At 33.1% G+C, this 21851-nt stretch overlaps 1 protein-coding gene across 1 annotated transcript; it reads right to left on the bottom strand.

Moving 5' to 3' along the window:
- Window positions 1-243: 243 nt before the first annotated feature.
- On the bottom strand, window positions 244-1375 carry LOC126890993 (uncharacterized). The gene is made up of 2 exons (XM_050660174.1): window positions 316-1375; window positions 244-260 (listed from the first exon to the last, which is right to left on the bottom strand). Exons 1-2 carry the CDS (start codon window positions 1373-1375, stop codon window positions 244-246), a joined length of 1077 nt encoding a protein of 358 aa, XP_050516131.1.
- Window positions 1376-21851: the final 20476 nt, after the last annotated feature.

Raw genomic sequence — 21851 nt, 5'->3', positions numbered from 1 at the left:
AACTACATTGGGAGTTGGACAAACGTCCACCTACTCTAATTATTCCATTTTCAATAAATGGATTCAAACGACGTATGGAAGATTTTACAACGAGATTTTGAGAAAGGGCTTTATATTCTTCAGACAAATGCTTTTGCTGGACAGCTCGAATTAATTCAATTTCTGCAATTTTTAAATCAAATAGAGATATCCGTTTATTTAAAGACAATTTTCTAAGAAATCTCAATACGTATACTGTGGAATTTAAAAGTTTCGACCAACTGGAAAAATATTCAATAAGAGTATACAGCGGAGAAATTACACGAGTGACATTACCAAAGAAGGTTTGTGATCTATATTCAGAATCACAAATCATAATTTCCTGTCCGTTGACAGACTGAATAGGCCAATATTCTGGCTCCAACAGTAACCAATTTGGACCAGTAAACCATGTGGAATGGTTGACTAACGAAGAAGGAAACAAACCTCGAGAGGCGCAATCAACAACATTTTCCTTTCCAGGAACAAAAAACCAATACTCTGACGGAACCATCTTATGAATTGTAACAACTCTATTTTGAACAAATATTTTGAGATTTTTCTCTGAGGACTTTATCCAATTTAATACAATCATGGAATCACTTAAGGCAAAAATTTTATCAATATTATGTCTAGGAGAATAAGTTTCAATAGCATGTGAAAGAAGCTTTGAGAGAAGAAGCGCTCCACAAAGCTCTAATCGAGGAAGAGTTATTTTAGACATTGGAGATACTTTAGATTGAGAGTACAGTAAAGTAACTTTAACTTGACCTGTACAATTAACAACCCTGGAATAAACAATGGCTGCGTATCCAGCAGCACTTGCGTCTGAAAATCCTACAAAAGACAACGACGAATTAGGTGTAACTGCTATATGGCGTGGAATTTGTATTTTGTATAGGACATGAAATTCATTTTGAAACTTTTCCCATGCTATTTCGATTTCTTTTGGTACGGTACTATCCCAATCTACCTTTAGAGTCCAAAGTTTCTTTATCCAAATTTTAAGCAAGAGGGTTATAGGAGATAGGAATCCCAAGGGATCAAACATACGAGCAACAAGTGAGAGCATGTTTCTTTTTGTACAACGGGTCGATGAGGGTATTTCTAACCCAAAACTAAAATTGTCACATTTTTCTTCCCATTGCAATCCTAACACTTTGGAGACTGACTTATCAAATTGTTTGGTTTTGACCAATTGAAGGGGTTCGGGGATTGTCGATAGTAGATCGTTCGAGTTCGACATCCATTTGGTTAATTTAAAACCACCTTTTTGAAACAAATTCACTAACTGAGTGTGTGTAACTATAGCTTCAGAAACATTTGGAAAACTGCTAATAAAATCGTCTACATACATATCTCTTAAAATTGGGATGATAGCATCAGGAAAACTTTTAGATTCGTCATTACATAATTGTTTTATTACCCTGAGACTAAGATATGGTGAGGCTTTTACTCCAAAAGTTAAAGTATTTAATTGGAAAATAGAAATAGGATCATTGGTATCAAATCTCCACAAAACTCTTTGAAACGAACAATGAGATTCAACCACTTTAACCTGCCTATACATTTGTTTCAAATCAGCGACAATTGCGATTGGAAAAAGACGAAAATTCAACAATATTGTGGTAGGATTATTTTGTAATTTTGGACCTTTATAAAGAATTTCATTTAATGACGGTCCTTTACTAGTTTTCATAGAGGCATCAAAGACTATTCTACAAGGAGTGGAAGGGCTATCTGATTTAAAAACACAATGATGGGGAATATAATACGACAACGAATCAATGGTTTGAATGGGAACTAAACTCATGTGCTTTTGGTCTAAATAGTCTTGAAAGATATCACAGTAAAGTTTTCTAAGTTCTGGGTTTGGTGCTAGGCGATTTTCTAAGGACAACAATCTATTTTTAGCAAGAACAAAAGAATCACCCAGTACATTAGGATCATTTTGGAACGGCAATGAAACTGTGTATCTACCATCTGCATCTCTACATACATTTTCTAAAAATAAATTTTCACAAATTTCATCTTCTGATGAACTATAAGTAACAGTGGGCAAATCCTCTAATTCATACATTCTTTCGACCAAGGAATCTAAATTCAACAAAGGGTTACAGACGAAAGACAAATATGTGTGGATTTTTTCAAAATTTGGTGCAGCTGAGCCCATGACTACATAACCTAAACTAGTCTCAATAGCTGATAGAGAATCTTCGCATGACACTCTATTACAACCAATGATATTTGAAAAGACAGATAAGCCTAAAATACCATCTATCTTGCCAGGAAAAAAGAAATTCGGGTCAGCTAATTTCAAGTGTTCTATACTGTTAATACAGTCTTTGTCAACTGGTTGATCTGGCAACTTATTAGAGATTGTGTCTATAAGCAACACTTCTATAGGATATTGTATTTTTTTATCAAAATGGGAAAAGATAACAATGTTGGTTTTACCTACTATCGGGGTGGTTGATCCTCCTATACCAGAAACTGTCAAATTTAATTTCGAATAACTTAGGCCTAATTTTCGGGAACAATCAAAAGTAAGAAAATTAGCAGAAGAACCACTATCTAACAAAAATCTAACCTTGTGAGCACTACCCCATTTATCAACAACTTTAACCATTATTGTCCCAAACAGACTAACAGAACTCGATTCTGATTCATTTGGGATATTTTTAGAATGGCGGACATGTAAACTAGAAGGATTATCAGAAGAACCAGAGGTAGGCTCAGTACTAGTGGAGGGAAATGGAACATTCTCATTAGGCCGAGTAGTATTTGGCTTATGCAACTTGGAATGGTGCCTAGCTTTGCACACAACACAAGAAAATTTTGACGGACAATTGGATACTCGATGCTTTGAAGAAAAACAATTTAAACATAAATTATTTTTGTTGAATACCCAGTAAAAATAAGCAACGGCAAATCTAGGGGATTTTTGTTATTGTATGATGTAGTTGGAAACAATGATATATAAGTGTCAGATGTCAACTAGAAGTAAAAAAAAAAAACATGTGTCAAAAAGAAAAATAAAATGTTGATTTTGATGTTTAAGTTATTTGTAGAATTATTGAGTTTTCTTTTAAAATAAAACTGACGAGAAGTACTTCGGTGTTTAATTAACATCCACGCAATTCTGCAAAACATCAGGTTATGGCCCAGATCACTTGTTTTCGTGAGTATTTCGCCAGTAAAAAAAGTCAGTGTTGAAGAGCCTGTGTCGGTAGTTTGCCGCGGCCAACGAAAATAAAAAAGAAAAGCTGAAAAAAAGGTGAAAAAGAAGCTCGAGTATATATACATAAAAAAAGAAAAACATAAATCCGAAAAATGGAAAATTCATCGGCTGCGTTGAAACTTAGTGGTGGTGACAACTGGGTAGCCTGGAAATTTCAAACAAGGGTAGTGCTAAAAAGCCGTGGTTATTATGACATAGTAATAGGAAAGTCTGTGAGACCGAGCACTACTGGAGATGACCAAAAGAAATGGGATGCTGGTGATTCAAAAGCACAAGAATTTATAGTAACCAGAATAGAGCAAGGCCCTATGACACACATTTTATCCTGTGAGACCTCGAAAGATATGTGGACAAAGTTGAAGTCTGTCTACGACAAAGAGTCAGAGGTGAGCATTCATTTAATGCAACAAAAGTTTTTTCTCTTGGAGTTTTCATCAGGTAAAAATGTTGCCTCATTCATATCACAGCTTGAAGAGATAAAAAATAAGCTAAAGCAAGCTGGTGAAGAGCTGTCCGATAAAATGATCATGACAAAAATACTTATGGCATTGCCAGAGGAATATAAGCATTTTCGGTCCGCATGGGAATCCGTACCATCTGATAAACAAACCCTAGATGAACTTACATCAAGACTACTTATCGAAGAAGAAAGAAGTAAGTCAGCACAGGGCAGCACAGCATTGGCGATGAAAAGTGATACAAGCAGAGAATTTAAAGGGCAAAAGAAAACCAGGTTAAAGTGCCATTTTTGTGGCAGAGGTGGCCATATTGCGAAAAATTGCTTTTTCAAGAAGAAAGAGAGAGATAATAATAGCCAGAAAGACATAAAAGTATGCAGTCAATGTAAAAGACGAGGACACAACTTACAAGAGTGTTGGTTTAATAAAAATAAAAATGAAAAACAACAGACAAGCAGAGAAGAAAATAAAATTGACAGTAATGCATTCATGGTATATACTGGGAGTAAGAAAAATAAAAATGAATGGTGCTTGGACACAGGAGCTAGCGAACATATGTGCTGGAATCAAGATCTGTTTGAAGAATTGATAGAGATAAGCTATAAAAAACAAGTAAAAGTCGGAAATGGAGAAAAATTACCAGTTAAAGGTATTGGAAAAATAACTCTATGGGCATTTAATGGTAAGAAATTTATAAAGTCAACCCTGTCAGATGTATTATTTGTGCCAGATTTAAAATTTAATTTATTCTCAGCTGGATGTGCCTTAGATAAAGGTTATAAGATGTTTTCAAACAATGAAAAATGTGAATTTTATAATGACAAAGGAGAAATAAGACCATTGGCAACACGGGATAACAAATTATACAAAATGTTATTCTCACAAGAACAAAACACTGAAACCTTTGCAAATATTTTAATTTCGGAACGCACCCCTAACGAAAACTTGTCTGACGGTCAAGTTCAAGAAAACAGCTGTTTAGTAGATGTATTTTTATCAGAGTGTAATTCTGCAAAAACAACAGAAAGTTTGAGAGTTTGGCACTGCAGACTAGCACATCAAAATACTACATATGTGAGAAACTTTTTAAGGCAAAATAACATTGATTTTATAGACGAAAAATTCGTGTGTGAACAGTGTTTAACAGGTAAACAACACAGAATACCATTCAAGTTAAGTGAATCAAGAGCAAGTGAGCCATTACAATTAGTGCATACAGACGTATGTGGCCCTATGGAAGAAGAGTCTTTAGGGGGAAATAGGTATTTCCTGTTGTTAAAGGATGACTATACAAATTATAGGTACGCGTATTTCATGAAAAATAAATCAGAAGTTAAGAAACACCTTAAAAATTTTATATCATTAGCCGAGAGAGAGACAGGCTACAAGATGAAAACTTTACGATCAGATAACGGTTTAGAGTTTATGAACCAAGAAATAAAGGAGATGCTTGACTATCAAGGCATAAAACATCAGAGATCAGTAGTGTATACGCCTCAGCAGAACGGTAGGGCTGAGAGGGAAAATAGAACCCTAGTTGAATCAGCCCGAACTATGATACAAGGGCAAAAGTTGAATAAAAACTTGTGGGCAGAGGCCATACATACAGCAGTGTATGTTTTAAACCGAACAGGCCCTAGTAGCATAAAAAATGTGACACCTTATGAATTATGGTACAAAAAGAAAGTCAATAATATTTCTACACTCAAGAGTTTTGGTTCTAGAGTATCAGTGCATGTCCCAAAAGAGAAGAGATTAAAATGGGATGCAAAAAATATGTTTGGTTTCTTTATTGGCTACAGTGAGGATGTAAAAGGTTACAAAATATTTGTCCCAGACAAAAATAAAGTTGAAATTCATCGAGATGTCATATTTTTGCCCGAGAAAACCATAGAAATAAAAAATGGGGAGACAGACATGAATAAAAACATACAGATGATATGTGAGGAGATAAAGTCAGAAGAAGATGACAGTGAAGCAGAAGAACCTCAAAATAATAGAGAAGAAAGCAGTGAGAGTGACCTCGAAACTGATAGCAGTATTGAAGATGTGAATGAAATAGAGCAGGAGCATGGATATGACCTGAGAAGACATATAAAAAGACCCTCAAGATATGATGATTATGTTCTGGATGATGACGAAATGAGTTTGTTGACTTTTAGTGATGATGAAGAACCCCAGACGTATGATGATGCAGTGGCCAGTAGTGAGTGTAAAAATTGGAAGAAAGCTATGCAATCAGAAATAAATGCGTTGCTAGAAAATGAAACATGGGAGTTTGTGCAAAGTAGTGATGGTCAAAAAGTCATTGAGTGCAAGTGGGTGTTCAAGAAAAAGAAAAATGAAAATGGTAAAGTAGTGAAATATAAAGCTCGTTTGGTAGCTAGAGGTTTTCAACAAATTGGTATGTGTTTTAATGATATTTATAGTCCAGTAGCAAAATTACCATCAATAAGGATTTTCTTAGCCATGTGTAATACTTTTGATATGAAAATTCATCAAGTAGATGTTTGTAGTGCATTTCTAAATGGGGATATTAAAGAAAATGTTTTTATTTCACTCCCAAAGGGATTTAAAGAAAAAGAGGGCACTATTTGCAAATTAAGAAAATCCTTATATGGTTTGAAAAGTTCACCTAAAAATTGGAATGACAAATTTCATAATTTGATGCAAAATTTGAGTTTTTCAAGATCTGAATATGAATATTGTCTTTATATTAAAGTAAATGAAAAAGGTAGGATATACATTTTGCTGTATGTTGATGATTTGCTGTTGGCAGGTACAAATGATCAAGAAGTTGAGAAAATAAAATACATTTTAAACAAAAACTTCAAAATGAACGACTTAGGTCAAATAAAACATTTTTTGGGTATGTGCATAACTCAAAATTTGTCTGAAGGCAAAATAAAAATTAATCAAACTGTTTACTTAAAAAATGTTTTGAAGAAATTTGACATGTCAAGCTGCAAGCCATCAACAACACCAATGGATAATAATTTTCACCACGATTTTCTCAAACGAGAAAAATCTGAGAGCATAGAGATAGAAAAGAAATGTAGAGTTGCTATAGGATGTTTGATGTATGCAATGTTATGCTCAAGACCAGATTTGTGTATAGCTATAGGTATATTAAGCAGGTATCAAACATGTGCAAGTAACGATTTGTGGGTAGCAATAAAAAGAGTATTGAGATATATTCAAAGCACAGTTACTATGAGTTTGATATACTATAAACATAAATATAAACAGGAAAATTTGATAGTAGGGTACTCAGATTCAGATTGGGCAGGTGACCGTACTGATAGAAAATCTACATCAGGATATGTATTCAAAGTTTTTAATTGCACGGTGTCATGGGCATCACGGAAACAGTCTACAGTCAGTTTGTCCTCTACTGAAGCTGAATATGTTGCACTAAGTGTATGTGTGAGTGAAGCATGTTGGCTAAGATACTTAATGTATGATTTAAAAATAAAACCTGATTATGTAGCGGTTCTAATTTATGCAGACAATCAAAGCGCTATAAGGGTTAGTAGAAATCCGGAATTTCATAAAAGACTAAAACATGTTGATATTAGATTTCATTTTGTACGAGATAAAATTAAGGAAAATATTGTTGTATTAAAATATCTTAATACAAGTGACCAACAGGCTGACATATGTACAAAACCATTAGGTTTAACTCTGTTTAAAAAATTTAGAGAGTTGCTAGGTTTAGAATAAAAAAATTAATTTAGATCTAGGAGATTTACCGTTGAGGGGGGGTGTTGAATACCCAGTAAAAATAAGCAACGGCAAATCTAGGGGATTTTTGTTATTGTATGATGTAGTTGGAAACAATGATATATAAGTGTCAGATGTCAACTAGAAGTAAAAAAAAAAACATGTGTCAAAAAGAAAAATAAAATGTTGATTTTGATGTTTAAGTTATTTGTAGAATTATTGAGTTTTCTTTTAAAATAAAACTGACTAGAAGTACTTCGGTGTTTAATTAACATCCACGCAATTCTGCAAAACATCAATTTTCCTTCACTAATTTAAATCTGGATTCAAATGGTAGCCCTAAAAAGTGCTTACAGTCTTTAATTAAATGTGGGCCTTTTTTACAAACAACACAATCTATGGAGGAATACGTATTCTGTTCTTGCAAATGAAACGATTTGTTCGGTTTTTGAAACGAAAAATTATTTTTGGAATTCCTTGATCTATCATTTTTAATAAGAGATTTACTACGTTGGCGTAAAAATTTCAATAAATCATCATAAGCGGGTAAATCATTATTATTTCTTATTAAATCAAATGAATCTATGGTATCTTGTGGTAATTTTAACATAGCTAAATAAGTTAAAATATGATCATCTAAATTATCGAGATTTAATCGTTTTAGTGCAGAAACATTAGTATCAAACTTTTCCAAAAATATTTCCAAATATGATGGATTATTAGATTGCAAACCGCGAAAATTAACAATTCGATCCATATAGAGATTAAACAAATATTTTTTATCATTATATCTTTCAACAAGCATATTCCAAATATTGTCATAATTATTAGGAATGGGTTCTATTGAGCTACAGCTTTTCAAGGCTTTCCCGGAAATACAACTCAACAAATACTGTAGCTTATCGGACTTGGGATATTCTATTTTGTTATGAACAAATTGTTTGAAATTTTCATAGAAAACAGGCCACAGAGATATATCTTCACCATCAAACTTAACTAATTCAAATTTGGGCATTTTAATAGTAGAATTATTAGTACTATTGGGATTATTACTCAAAACAGCAGGTTTATTTATTAATAATGAAGCTAAATATTCAATATTGGAGTAGAGATCATAAAATGCATCTAAATGCGTATGGTATGCAACGCCAGCATCTGGCTCCATCTCTTGTTTTAATATAACGATATCTTGAACAATTTCCTCATATTCTGATAGAGTTTTTTCGAAAGTACTATATCTAACTGCAAAGTTACGCATTTTTGAGGCATTTTCTGGATCTTTTTCTAAGGCCGACCCGGCATCGTAACATAATTGAGCCCTACGAAAGATAGTTTCACGTTTAGAGCATAATCGCTCCAATTTTAGTTCGTTTTGACTTTTAGGCATGTTTAATAATAAATATTGAAATTCTTTCAAAAAATTATCAATGATGAAGAAATAAAATGGAACAAAACCCAAAATATGTCAAGAATAGTAGTTAGGTGTATATATTTTTTCAACAATTACTAAAATTTTATTAAACTAAATCCAAACAAATTATTTTTAGGTTTGCAAAATATCCAAATCAAATATATTTACTTAATCAAAATCGATTTCACTAAGCGATGGGTTCAGAAGCAAAAACACGAATTCAATGTTCCAACTATAGTCGACCGAAGAACAAGGTTTTTCGATACACGACAAAAAAAGGGTACACTACGATTTAATTAGATTTTAACACGACAAATATACTATACCGATTACAATTATAATTTTAAATAAATTTATCCAATGCGAAAAATACGATAGATCAGATCTTGAACCGGCAAAGCAACAACGAAATTGATTCAAGACGATCCGGCTAGAAGGCCAAACTTATGGGGTGGCGATTGGGCTATGCTGGTCTATTACGCAATCGAATTTAAAGCGGACTGTATGGAAATAATAACAAAAAAATTCTTACCTTATTTTAACTGGTAGGTCGAGAAGTCTTCAGTTATTAGTAAGGTGAAGGAAGGAGGGAGAAAGGGTTAATTTATTTTTTACTATAACTGAAACCGGCGTTTTTTGGCGACACTTGATAACTACAGGAAACGACTTAACAATTCAATTTGTTCTTACTTACTGACGACCACGACTAGTTAGTACTAACGAAAGGTAATTAAAGAGAAAACAAAAAATTTAGTACAATATCTGGGCAAGAAAATAGGCCAGGTACTTCGAATGAAATAAATTTAATGAGGCCAAAACAACTTGTATTTGAAACAATGTGTTCAATCTTCGCGACTGCAAATCGCAAGTGGAGTCCGGCGCTAACCCTTAACTACAGAGATCAGATATTTATTACCGGTGGGCATTCCTACAATGCAAATTTTGTGGTAACCTCACCACTTAAGTTCATGTGTCTCTGTACCTCTCGGGCAGTTTGTATATCAGTACTAGTCAAAGCGGGTAGTGTGTATTGTCAATATTTTTTTCTTTTGTAACCCACATAAAAATCTTAACCGGTAAAAATTACCAGAGGTCTGTTTTAAGTAAGTATTAATTAGTCTTACATGGGTGAAATGTGAAATGTTTATAATATTTTTTTGTGTTTTTATGAAAAAAGTGAAGAAATGGACTGTGGAAATCATCGGGGACCTTTAATGAAGATTAAATTTGGAGGAGGAAACTTTGCAAAAATGGAATTGCCATTTAATTTTGTCACAATTTAAACTCTTGCAGATTTTTTTCATGGATGTATAAATTTTTGTAAATGCTATTTTCTGTTTCTTTGTAATTCTATGTTAGGTTTATTTGTTACAAAAATCAAAAGTTTTGTTCATAGCATTTATGGCCGTTTGTTCCAATAGACCAAAAATGTTACCACAATTATCGTTTATTAGATTATTCTTTAAAAAACTTGTATTATATTATTAAAAATCACTCATTTCACCAGCTCTCCCATATCTAGAGACTCCAGAAAAATAATAATGCATAATTTTTATGTTTTCTTTTTATTGGCTTTACCTATATATCGACTCTATTTTATAATGACCGGTAAAAAATACTGGGGCTCTGTAACATTGTAATAATGGAATGTCTGTAATTAAGGGTTAAAATGTATTTGTTGGTGAGGAGGACAACTTATTGTATCTATCATTGTCTAATGAAAATTTCTGTTAAATTGTTTCATATTTATACACATTTAAAATAATATCCAATGTCTTTGGGTAATAGATAGTACAGATAGTTTAGAGAGGTTTGAAAACTATGAATGGATAACTGGCCCTATTTGTATACATAAACTAATTTTCAAATAAATTGCATGTCTAAGGCCCGGTTTTTCAGTGAGAGGTTAAAATGTTGGTTAGCTAACCTAGTTTAAATTTTAACCAATATTTTAACTGTCCTAGCATTTTTCAGTGCTTTAAACCAAGTTTAAAAAATTTCAGTTAGCTAACCACTTTTTTTCTTATGTTGGCTGCAGTAATTGTACTTGCGCATGTGCAATTCGAGAAATAATGAGCAATTTGACAGAAAAAAAGAATGTGTGTGTACTTTGTACGCACCTAAGAACAGTGGTGTCATGGCAAAATTAGCAGTGCGGGAACGCATTGCTAATTTTTGTTTACAAAACCTAAATTCTCTATTATTTTTTTTTTCTTTTCTTAACCAGTGCGGGAACGGAGTTCCCACGCGTTCCCACACCATGACACCACTGCCTAAGAAGTTATACTTATATATGATTTCAACGAAATAAATATACTTTCAACAGGTTATTTGTATTTAAAGATTAAACTAATTTTTACTTACTACTTTCCAAAAATTTTTATTAAAACAATACTAAAATAAAAAAAAAAGTTAGATAACACAAGGATTTGAACCAGGGACCTCTCGATCTCCGGTCGAACGTGCTACCACTGAGCTAAATCCCTTTGCTTTGACAGGTTACAAGATTTCTCATACATACTGACAAAATACTTTAAAATTTAAAGGAAATATACTTACTATTATTATAAAATATTTTATTACTGAGGAAGACAAATCCAAAGACACAAAAATTATAATAAATAATACATTTACTAAAAACACTAATATATTCTTTTAATGACTTATTTGCGCTGATACATACCTACATAATTTGAAAGATTAGCAACGAACTACATACTGTCTGTCCTGCGCATGCACCAGGCAAGTATAAAATTTCACCCTCGATCGCAAAGAAGTATAACTTCAAAAGAATATATAAAAACAATTTCATAACCAAATTAAAAAAAATGTTTAATGGAATATCAAGTTCGGATTCTTTATTTAGTTCATAGCATCTACCTCGGTTTCATAACAGAAGAGACCATTTACAATTACTGGGACGATTTAGAATTTTTTTGCCGATTTCGTTTGTCAAAGACCAGGGCGATATCGCTATTGGAAATTAGTAGCCAGGAAATAAGAAGTCGAACTGTGTAGTAAATAATTATTTTGCTGTATAGACATAATTATCTTTTAAAAATATTACTAGGAATCATGCATTAAATCCTGTTAAAGTATGTGTAAACATAGATACGTGTTACAGTTATAAAAACATATTTCCTTACAATTCCTTCCTATTATAATAACCATAATAATATATAATTTTCTTATAATAATAACAAGGAAGAATACTTCCCACGATAAAAACAAAATACCTAACTATTCTCTTCAAAATAAACATTCCAAATTCGACTCTGATGCATTCACTGCACCCATGCACAAGCGTAACCACAAAATTCGGAGTTAAACCATCTAACGAGTATCGGTTAAAATCTTGGTTAATTTAAACGGGCTTAATCTCTAACCTAGTACTGAAAAACTGATTAACCATAAATATTTCGGTGACTGAAAAATAAATAGGTTAACCCATCACTGAAAAACCGGCCTTAACCCTGTTTAACTAGGTTAACTCTGTATATGTAATTACAAAAATATTACATATTTTTACCTGTATTGAATATTTTTGTTCCTATTTTAATATGAATCTGGATCTTCCTTTGGTTTATCGATTTTCACATAAGCCCCCTGGGAAATTGCAATAACGAAAATATCTTTAAATAGTCTGTTTTTCATTGTCATTTACTCATTTGGCCAACGAACGTATTCAGCAGATAAAAAAGTGATTCTCCTTACTATTTTGTGTAAACAACTTTTGGATGTGTTGAATGGACCTGTAACATCTCTAAAAGTAATTACCTCATTAGCATGAAAATGGTCAAACATTTTAACGGAGAAATCTTTTGCGAATCTCCTTTTTGATAATGAGAATATTTAGAGTGCCTAAATCTTTCTGATAAGCTTACCTACTACTTTTACTCTGATGATGCCAAAATGTTCCAGGACATACTTATCGCCATCGAACAAAGGCACAGTTTCCTCAAAATAATCTAAATTTTTTGGTACTCCCTAAGTGTCAATTCCTTCTAAATTCTCATCGCTGGATGGATGTAAAATGATCACTCATCTGTAAATAACAATAATTCATTAATAAATTAATACATACTGATAAAAATAATATGTGTACTGTTTTTAGTTCCATATTTATAATGTATTAAAATGTAATAAATACTTACTTTTTTATCTTATTTTTACCACTAAAAAAATGTAAGATTTAGTTATATTTATATAAAAATATGTATTATCACCTCTAAAAATAAATAAGTAATAAGTTAACCAAAAAGTTTTTGGCAAAAAAACAACAATCAAACCAAAAATCTGACAATTTACAGTCAGGAATTGTCAACTGTCTCTTGTCTCCACCAACAAAAGTCAAAGAGACATGCAGCGCGAATAAATCCGAAATCTGAAATATATATTATAGCTTAGCTCGCCGTGCGTGGCGCGCTTAAATAAAGTTTATATTTATAAAAAAACAAATATACTATTTCAGTTAAATAAAGAACGAGTTGCAACACTGATTTTTGGATCCCAAGACAAAGACGAGTATTAGTAATATCGTAGTGTTGATAACTCAATTTGTGATAGTAATTGTATCACTGTCTGCCCAAAGGTGCGATATATTAAAAATATTAATTGTTGTTGTGACTTTTTTAAAATTATTTATTTATTACCGTTCTCTATTTATCTTCATAATATAGGTACTACCTAGTAATATAATAGTCTGTATCATTTTCAAGCTGTTTAATGTTGAGTCCATCAATCTCAATATGGAAAAAATTAAACACTTCAATAATATAACTTTATAAAATACGTCCACGGGATAATGGCCATTTCCTAATTATTATCGTATATAATATCACAAGAGAGAAAATTTTGCCGGCAATATTTTCGACTGGTATGAAAGTTTGTTGCCTGGCAATTTTAGCGAATTAAATTTTGACTTAAATCACGAGACGTCAGTCGAGTGATTTTGTCAAAATTTCATAAGCGAAAATTACCAAAAGGCAACGAAATTGAATGAAACCAGGAGAAAATTTTGCCGGTAATTAATTTTCTTTCGAATGATATTCGACAAGACTATTTCACGAGAGAATTAATGCACCATATCAACGAAATATAATTTTTATTTATTTGTTATTACCTGATACTTTCGTGACGGATCTGTCATAATTTTGTCGCTGAGAAATCACGTCGCTAACCCGTTGTCCTAGGTTAGCGACGGAAAACGACGCGACGCGATGCGATGCGATGCGACCAGTAATTCACGCGACGTGTGGCTTATGTAGCGTCGCATCGCGTCGCTTTCCATCACTCAAACGTACGTACGTAATCCGGGCCCTGGGCCCGGATTACGTACACTCGATACGCATCGTATCCGCCATGTTTTACTGTAGCGCCTTATGGGAAAACATGGCGGATACGATGCGTATCGAGTGTACGTAATCCGGGCCCAGGACAAACGTGACGATGTCAATTATTCATTCCTATTCTTAAGTGTGGGGAAGTATACGGCAGTGTTACTAGAAAATTCATTTTTTAAATACTTAGCTAAAAAATTCAATAAACGCAAAAGAAAGACAACAAATGTCATATATTTAGAATGAGTAAATTTGGAGAGTTTAATCATTTATATCCAAAATTAATGAAATAATCCACGTTGGTTTAAAGAGTATTGTGGCTTATTCACTTTCAATTATATCATTGCAGCTGTTAAACTCAGTATGAATAACTGAGCTATCAATAACTATCAATAAGTAATTTTCAAAAACCAAATTTTATTGAGGAGAGGCTGTTACTGACTTTAAGGTATGTTAATGAAAAAACACTGGTATTAGGGTGGTCCAAAAAACTCAAGTTTTTTTTAGAGACCTAGGGACCCTCCCATTTTGTTATATCTAATAAAAGAATAATCTATGTCAAATCTTAACACTCTAGACCATATGGAAGGCAGTGCTCAACAACATTTAGTTTTCATAAATTTCCGTAAACACTTAAGTTTAGAAAAAAAGTTAAACAAAGTTTTAGACGGCAAAAGCGAAGACGTTTTTGAACCAAAGCCTAAGAAGAGCCTTTTTGACATGAATATGGCAGCGGCTTTAAACAGGAATAGAGTTTCCGATCGTGTAGCTGTAAGGCTTATCATTCCTATTACTGCCGCACTTAGAAATGATCCTGCGTAATTACCGCTTTCAAGAAGTTCTGTAAAAAGGAAACGCAGCAAGACAGAATTTTTCAACAGAGATTAAATCAAACTTAGACATCAAAGAACCAATTGTTGTTCATTGAGACAGCTGTCCTGCCCAACATTTTAGGTTCACAAAAGGTAGATAGACTACCAGTGCTAGTTTTAAAAGGTTGAAGGAATCATGGAATGCAATTGATCGATCGGATTACACACCATTAATTTTTCTCCCTGGAGAAGCTGAGTTAAAAAACAGTGCCATCGAATCCTTGCTACATCATCTTAGTAAGAAAGATCAGCTTCGAGATGACTACCTCAAACTTATTGAACTGACGCTGTTGGTGTTGGGCCAACCAATAGAAACAATTCACTGGAAAGCACCTGGGCCTATACACCACGCTCAGTGGATGGCTAAGCTTATTTATGCATATAAGATATAAGCTGTACCTTTTCCTAGGTCAAGGAATTTACCATCTCACAAACAAGGAAAAAGAAAATTTATACAGATTGATTTATCCGTTTCGGTGCACTTTTGTATGTGAAAACTGGATTGAAGCTCCAATCAGCGCCAATGCAGCTTTCAACGACCTAATTTTTTGGAAAGAAGCTAGGAAATAGAGCGTCATTGATGAAGATATAGCTAAAGCTACCAAAAAAGCCTTGCAGCCACATTTGTGGTATGTGTCTGACGAAACGGTCGGGTTATCACTTTTTTCCAATAAAGTGAGCCTTGAAAACAAAATGAGCATAGTGAATAAGATGTCTGTCTCGGCACCGCCAAGGATGATTAGAGGAAACGCCGATTTCCTAAGTGATGAATGTGAATTGGCAGATTTTGCTAATAGTAGAACAATGTTGTTGTTTACTAAGCTAAACATTATGCAAAACTTTTTAAACAAGCACCCAAGTGAACGGGAATAGGACCCAGAGTTTAAGGAGGCAAAAAATATAGTAAATAAAATCAAAGTGCTCAGTGACATCGCAGAAAGAGGTGTAAAACTATTTCAATATTTTAACAAACTCACAACAAATGATGAGGACGAAAAACAGCTGTTACTGCAGATTGTAGAGGCTAATCGAAAACAAGTCCTGACTGAGCCAACAAAGAAAGCCGTTCTAGAAAGCCTACAGAAACCATCCATTTCCAAAGACAAAATTTAAAGAGTTTATTTTTATTATGGTCTTCACTATAAAATGTACTTATTTTAAACATTGGTTCCAATGTAAAAAAAAACAAATAAATTAAGTTTTTGTATCCTAACATGTTTTGTAATTTTTTCAAAAATCGATAAAAATATTCCCGTTTTCATTATTTAAACAATATTGAGCACTGTCTTCCAAGTGACTTATAGCTTTCATATTTTGGCTCCTTACTTCTTTTATCAATTAGAAAAGAATTGGGGGGTCCCTTGGCTTTTATATTCAACTTGAGTTTTTCACATAAGATCTTGAACCACCCTAACTGGTATGTACTATATAGTTATTATTAGTTTTTATTTATTTAATAAACTATTGCGTAGCATAATTTGAATTGAAAAAAGCAATGGGGCGTCACACTGTGTCGTGTCTCGTCGCGAACAAATCAAGTTCGCACTTCGTCGCGTCTTGTCGTAGACTGATTAACCCGAAAACGTAGGCCATACACAAATACAACCATTACTTGATATTTTCGCGTCGCGTCGCGTCGTGTCGCGTTGTCGCGTTTGTCGTTCAACTAGGACAACGGGTAAGGAGTTTTGTCGTATATAATATCACAAGAGAGAAAATTTTGTCGGCAATATTTTCGACTGGTATTAAAGTTTGTTGCCTGGCAATTTTCGCGAATTAAATTTTGACTTAAATCACGAGACGTCAGTCGAGTGATTTTGTCAAAATTTCATAAGCAAAAATTACCAAAAGGCAACGAACTTGATGAAACCAGAAGAAAATTTTGCCGGAAAAAAATTTTCAATCGAGTGATATTCGACAAGACTATTTCACGAGACAATTAATGCACCATATCAACGAAATATAATCTTTATTTATTTGTTATTACCAGACACTTTCGTGACGGATCTGTCATAATTTTGTCGCTGAGAAATCACGTCGCTAAGGAGTTTTGTCAGTAGAAAACGAAGCGTTGCTATGCCGTTTTATCAGTTAAAAACAGTCTAGTGAAATAGTCAGTAGAAAACAGTGCGTTGCTATGCCGTTTTATCAGTTAAAAACAGTCTAGTGAAATAGTCACTGACAGAACGTAATGATACTACACATCGACATACGTTTCAGTTTATATTTTGATTTAACTTGTTTGAAAATGAATCATGATACATGGGCAAAGATAAAATTGAATAAATTTAACTTAAATCATGCATGAATTGGTAATTGGGTTCCTAAAAGTGCTGCATGGTTTGTGCTGATTTAATTTGCGTCAATATGAGATAAAAGAAGGTGAAGACTCACTATTAAGCCAATGCTCGAACTTATACTGAGCATATGGAAAAATAAACAGTGTCCACTGGAATGGAACACCAGAATAATCCAGCCTTTACACAAAAAAGAAGACAAAATTCAATGTGGAAATTATTGAGCTTACAGTGGCGGATCTACGGAAAGGGAAAATTTCTCCCTCTAACAAGGTCTAAACTCACAGAAAAAAATTGTTGAAACATAAAAATATATTAGCTGACATGAAACATAACCCGCAGTACAGTTCGCCAAACATAGCTGAAAGTGTGATATTCCTAGTTACTGCACGAACAATGAAGTGAGAACGCACATATAACCGGTCTGGACCGTCAGTGTGAGAGGTCCGTCGTATGACAATACAATTATCTCTCTGTCCCAGAGAGACAATTTCAACCCAATAAACCTGCTAGATTATTTATGTCTTTTATGTTTAATTTTATGTCTTTTATGTTTTAATGAGCCGTCATATTACCCGTACGAGCGCCAATGGTGAATATTAAATTCTTAATTGTATGTCAAACATGTGCAATAACTACGTCTTAAATCCCATCAAATTTCATTTGCATATCTCAACTGGTTTTAAAGCTATAAATAAATCGTCAGTTTGTAAGAAAAATTTCAACGCCCCCTATTGCGGCAACGAAGCATTGGCCAACATACGTTTATAAAGCAAACTGTCATTATTTTTTCATGCAGAATTACTCCTTAAAGTTTGCCATACTTATTTAATATCACCCTGTATTGATGGAAAACATGGCTAGTTGTTACAAGTACCTAACTTTTTTATTATCCAACATAAGCGAATGAATCAATAAACAGAATGTTTTGGTATTTTAGAAATGCTAGAATATTCCACAGGGTGATGCGAACTTTGAGAAAAAAGTGAATGAAAACTTACCTGTCTAGCAACAATATGATTACAGGGATATTGTTAAAGAATAAGGCTATAACATATTACAAAATCACTTTTTGTGATCATCATCATTATTTTGGCCCAAAATGAAGCACCCACCTTAAAATTGGGTCATTTTAGATGTATCGAATGTCCTAAACATGTCGTCCGATTTAAGTGATTTTGCAATATGTTATAGCCTTATTCTTTAACAATATCCCTGTAATCATATTGTTGTTAGACAGGTAAGTTTTCATTTTATACCGGGTGTACCAATCATACTGTGGTTTGTTCTATATCATAGATAATAAAACCACCAGCAAAACTAACATTGTTATTAGATTACATTAGGCGAAACCAGACCTTCACCAGACCTTCTGTATACTCAACCACATTCCATAATTCTATCCTTGTATTATATGTGAACATACTCTTACCCATTGATGTTAGTTCCAGTTAATATTGGCCAATTGCAACCATTGGATTTTGTGCTGTGAGAAAAACTGTGGAACTCTGGCAGGACATTTTGGATTTGAGCCAACCTCTTTATAGTCTAAGAGCTAGTGAACCCTCCGACTAACGGTCTTCCTGTGAGGCTAGAAATTTGTATAGTGATAATTCATAGCACACCAAGACTAAAAACCATGACCTGGCAGACTTCAGCCATGCACGTGTATCTACCAGGTGAATCCAAAAGTGCATAGTTTAGGGGTAAAATAAACTTTCTCCTGTAAGGTTTAAATTTAAGTATGTGTGTGAGTATATCATTTAGAAGAAATGTGTACAATGATAGGCGCCTCTGAACAGCATAAGACCTTGCCAGGCGAGGGGTAAGATTAGGGTTTTTTCCTAAAATTATTATTTTTTGCATCGAACAAAGTTTTTTTAGGTTTTTTTGAGTCATTCCAAACAGAAAAGGTCTTTAGTGACTTTTTTCTTAGATTAATAGTTTTTGTTATATAAGCGATAAAAAAAATTTGGAAAATTGCGAAATCAGCCATTTTTAACAATAAATCGGACATTTAACTAAAAATTTGATTGTTGCCAAGGTAGGTAGATATTCTTTAAACATTAATTAATGAAATCCCGAAGCGTTTTTTGCAATACAATATCGAAAAACCCTTTGTTTTTTAATTGATAAGCAAGCGGGCGCGACACTGTTGTATAAGTGAGGACATTTGAGTTTGCATAAATTCATTCTCTCGAGAATGGGCAAATTTAAAGAGAAATCTTCAGTCAGGTCGATTTTTATTTTTAAATTAGGACTTTTTGGCATATATATAATACTAGTGACGTCATCCATCTGGGCGTGATGACGTAATCGATCATTTTTTTAAATGAGAGTAGGGGTTGTGTGATAGCTCATTATACAGGGTGTACAAAAAAAAATTTCTTCGTTTTGTCTAAATTAATTTAATAAAAAAATTTTTTTTGTACACCCTGTATAAATAATTATATTAATGTTTATATTAATGAAGAGAAAATTAAATAACCTTTCAAATGAGCTATCACACAACCCCTACTCTCATTTAAAAAAATCATCGATTACATCATCATGCCCAGATGGATGACGTCATTAGTATTATATATATGCCAAAAAGTCCTAATTTAAGAATAAAAATTAACCTGTCTGAGGATTTCTCTTAAAATTTGCCCATCCTAGAGATAATGAATTTATGCAAACTCAAACGTCCTCAATTATACTACAGTGTCGCACCCGCTTGATTATCAATTAAAAAACAAAGGGGTTTTCGATATTGTATTGCAAAAAACTCTTCGGGATTTCATCAGTCAATGTTTAAAGAATATCTACCTACCTTGGCAACATTGAAATTTTTAGTTAAATGTCCGATTTAGGGTTAAAAATGGCCAATTTCGCAATTTTCAAAATTTTTAATCGCTTATATAACAAAAACTATTAATCTAAGAGAAAAATCACTTAAGGCCTTTTCTCTTTGGAATGATTCAAAAACCTAAAAAACTTTGTTCGATGCAAAAAAAATAAGTTTAGGAAAAATCCCTAATCTTTCCCCTCACCTGGCAAGGTCTTATGCTGTTCAGAATCGCCTGTCATTGTACACATTTCTTCTAAATGACTTACTCAAACACATACTTAAATTTAAACTTTACAGGAGAAAGTTTATTTTTCCTCTAAACTATGCACTTTTCGATTCACCTGGTAGATACACGTGCAGGGCTGATGCCTGCCAGGTCATGGTTTTTAGCCTTGGTGTGCTATGAATTATCACTATACAAATTTCTAGCCTTACAGGAAGACCGTTAGTCAGAGGGTTCACTAGCTCTTAGACTATTACTGTATGAGAAACAGTTGTTTCAACAAACTAACTGTAACACACACTAACTGTAATTCACACAAGTGTGAAAACACACTAACTGTAATTGTAAGTCAAAGCACTCTTTGCATACTATGCAATGTTTGTTTAGATTATCACTACGTCTAAGCATTCTTTTATCTCTAATGAATTGTAATATATATTGTAAAACATTCTCCAGCATAACTCAAACAGGAATAAAAAATACATAACATTTCAAAGATAAAAAATAAACAAAAAATAATGATTGAAGATAAAATAGCCTTTGTTTTATCCGTGAGTATAATAATAGTCTAATTTGCTCACAGTAAAATATTTCAAAACCTCCAAATTTTAAAGAACTGCTTCCACCCCTTCTTAGGGGTAAAAAAAATTACGTTCAAAATAAGCCTAGAAATAGATAAACTGACTAATTCTAAACAACTTTTGTTAGATAGAGTGGTTTCACTAAGTCAATACTTTTCGAGTTATTTGGAAATGAATATGTTCATTTTTCAACAAAAAAAAATTATTCATCAAATTCCAAATCAAATATTTTGACATTAAATAACCAAAAAATGAAGCACTTTTTTCAAACTCCTCACAACTTTTTCAAAGTGTTTAAAAGAAGCTTTATTTTTGCTTTTTAAAAAAGTTTTCAGCATCAAAAGTGAGCAAGTTACCCTCAAAATAAAGATGGTCTCTTTTTTTGCTAATAATAAATATTTAGTAAAGATCACCCCCTACGTAGCATATCAAATAATATTAATTATTGTTACCACTTCACAAGTTACCTTACTTATGCATTTATGTGATCTGTAAGTTTCATTAGTTCAAAGTGCTTGTTTTTGAAAGGGCTGTAGTTGAAAGGGATTCAATGAGTCACTAATCACGAGTGTATGCAGAAAAGTAAAACATACATTTTTTTACTCTTTGAGATTTTTGGTATCACTAATAATTTATTTACCTACACGAACGGCAGTTTAAAGTAAGAGTTAAAGAAGAAGTATTAGAATACAAGCCTATTCACTCCGGCGTACCACAAGGGAGCATACTAGGGGCATTATTGTACATACTCTATACATATGACTTACCTACAAATGATAAAACAACCATCAGAACATGACGACACTGCTATTTTTGCCAAGCATGACGATCCTATTGCTGCAACACAAAATCTCCAAG

The sequence above is a fragment of the Diabrotica virgifera genome, chromosome 9, assembly GCF_917563875.1.
Source record: "Diabrotica virgifera virgifera chromosome 9, PGI_DIABVI_V3a".
Taxonomy (NCBI): Eukaryota; Metazoa; Arthropoda; class Insecta; order Coleoptera; family Chrysomelidae; genus Diabrotica; species Diabrotica virgifera.
The sequence above is the reverse complement of the archived record's forward strand: the minus strand, read 5'-3'. Positions and strand labels throughout refer to the sequence as shown.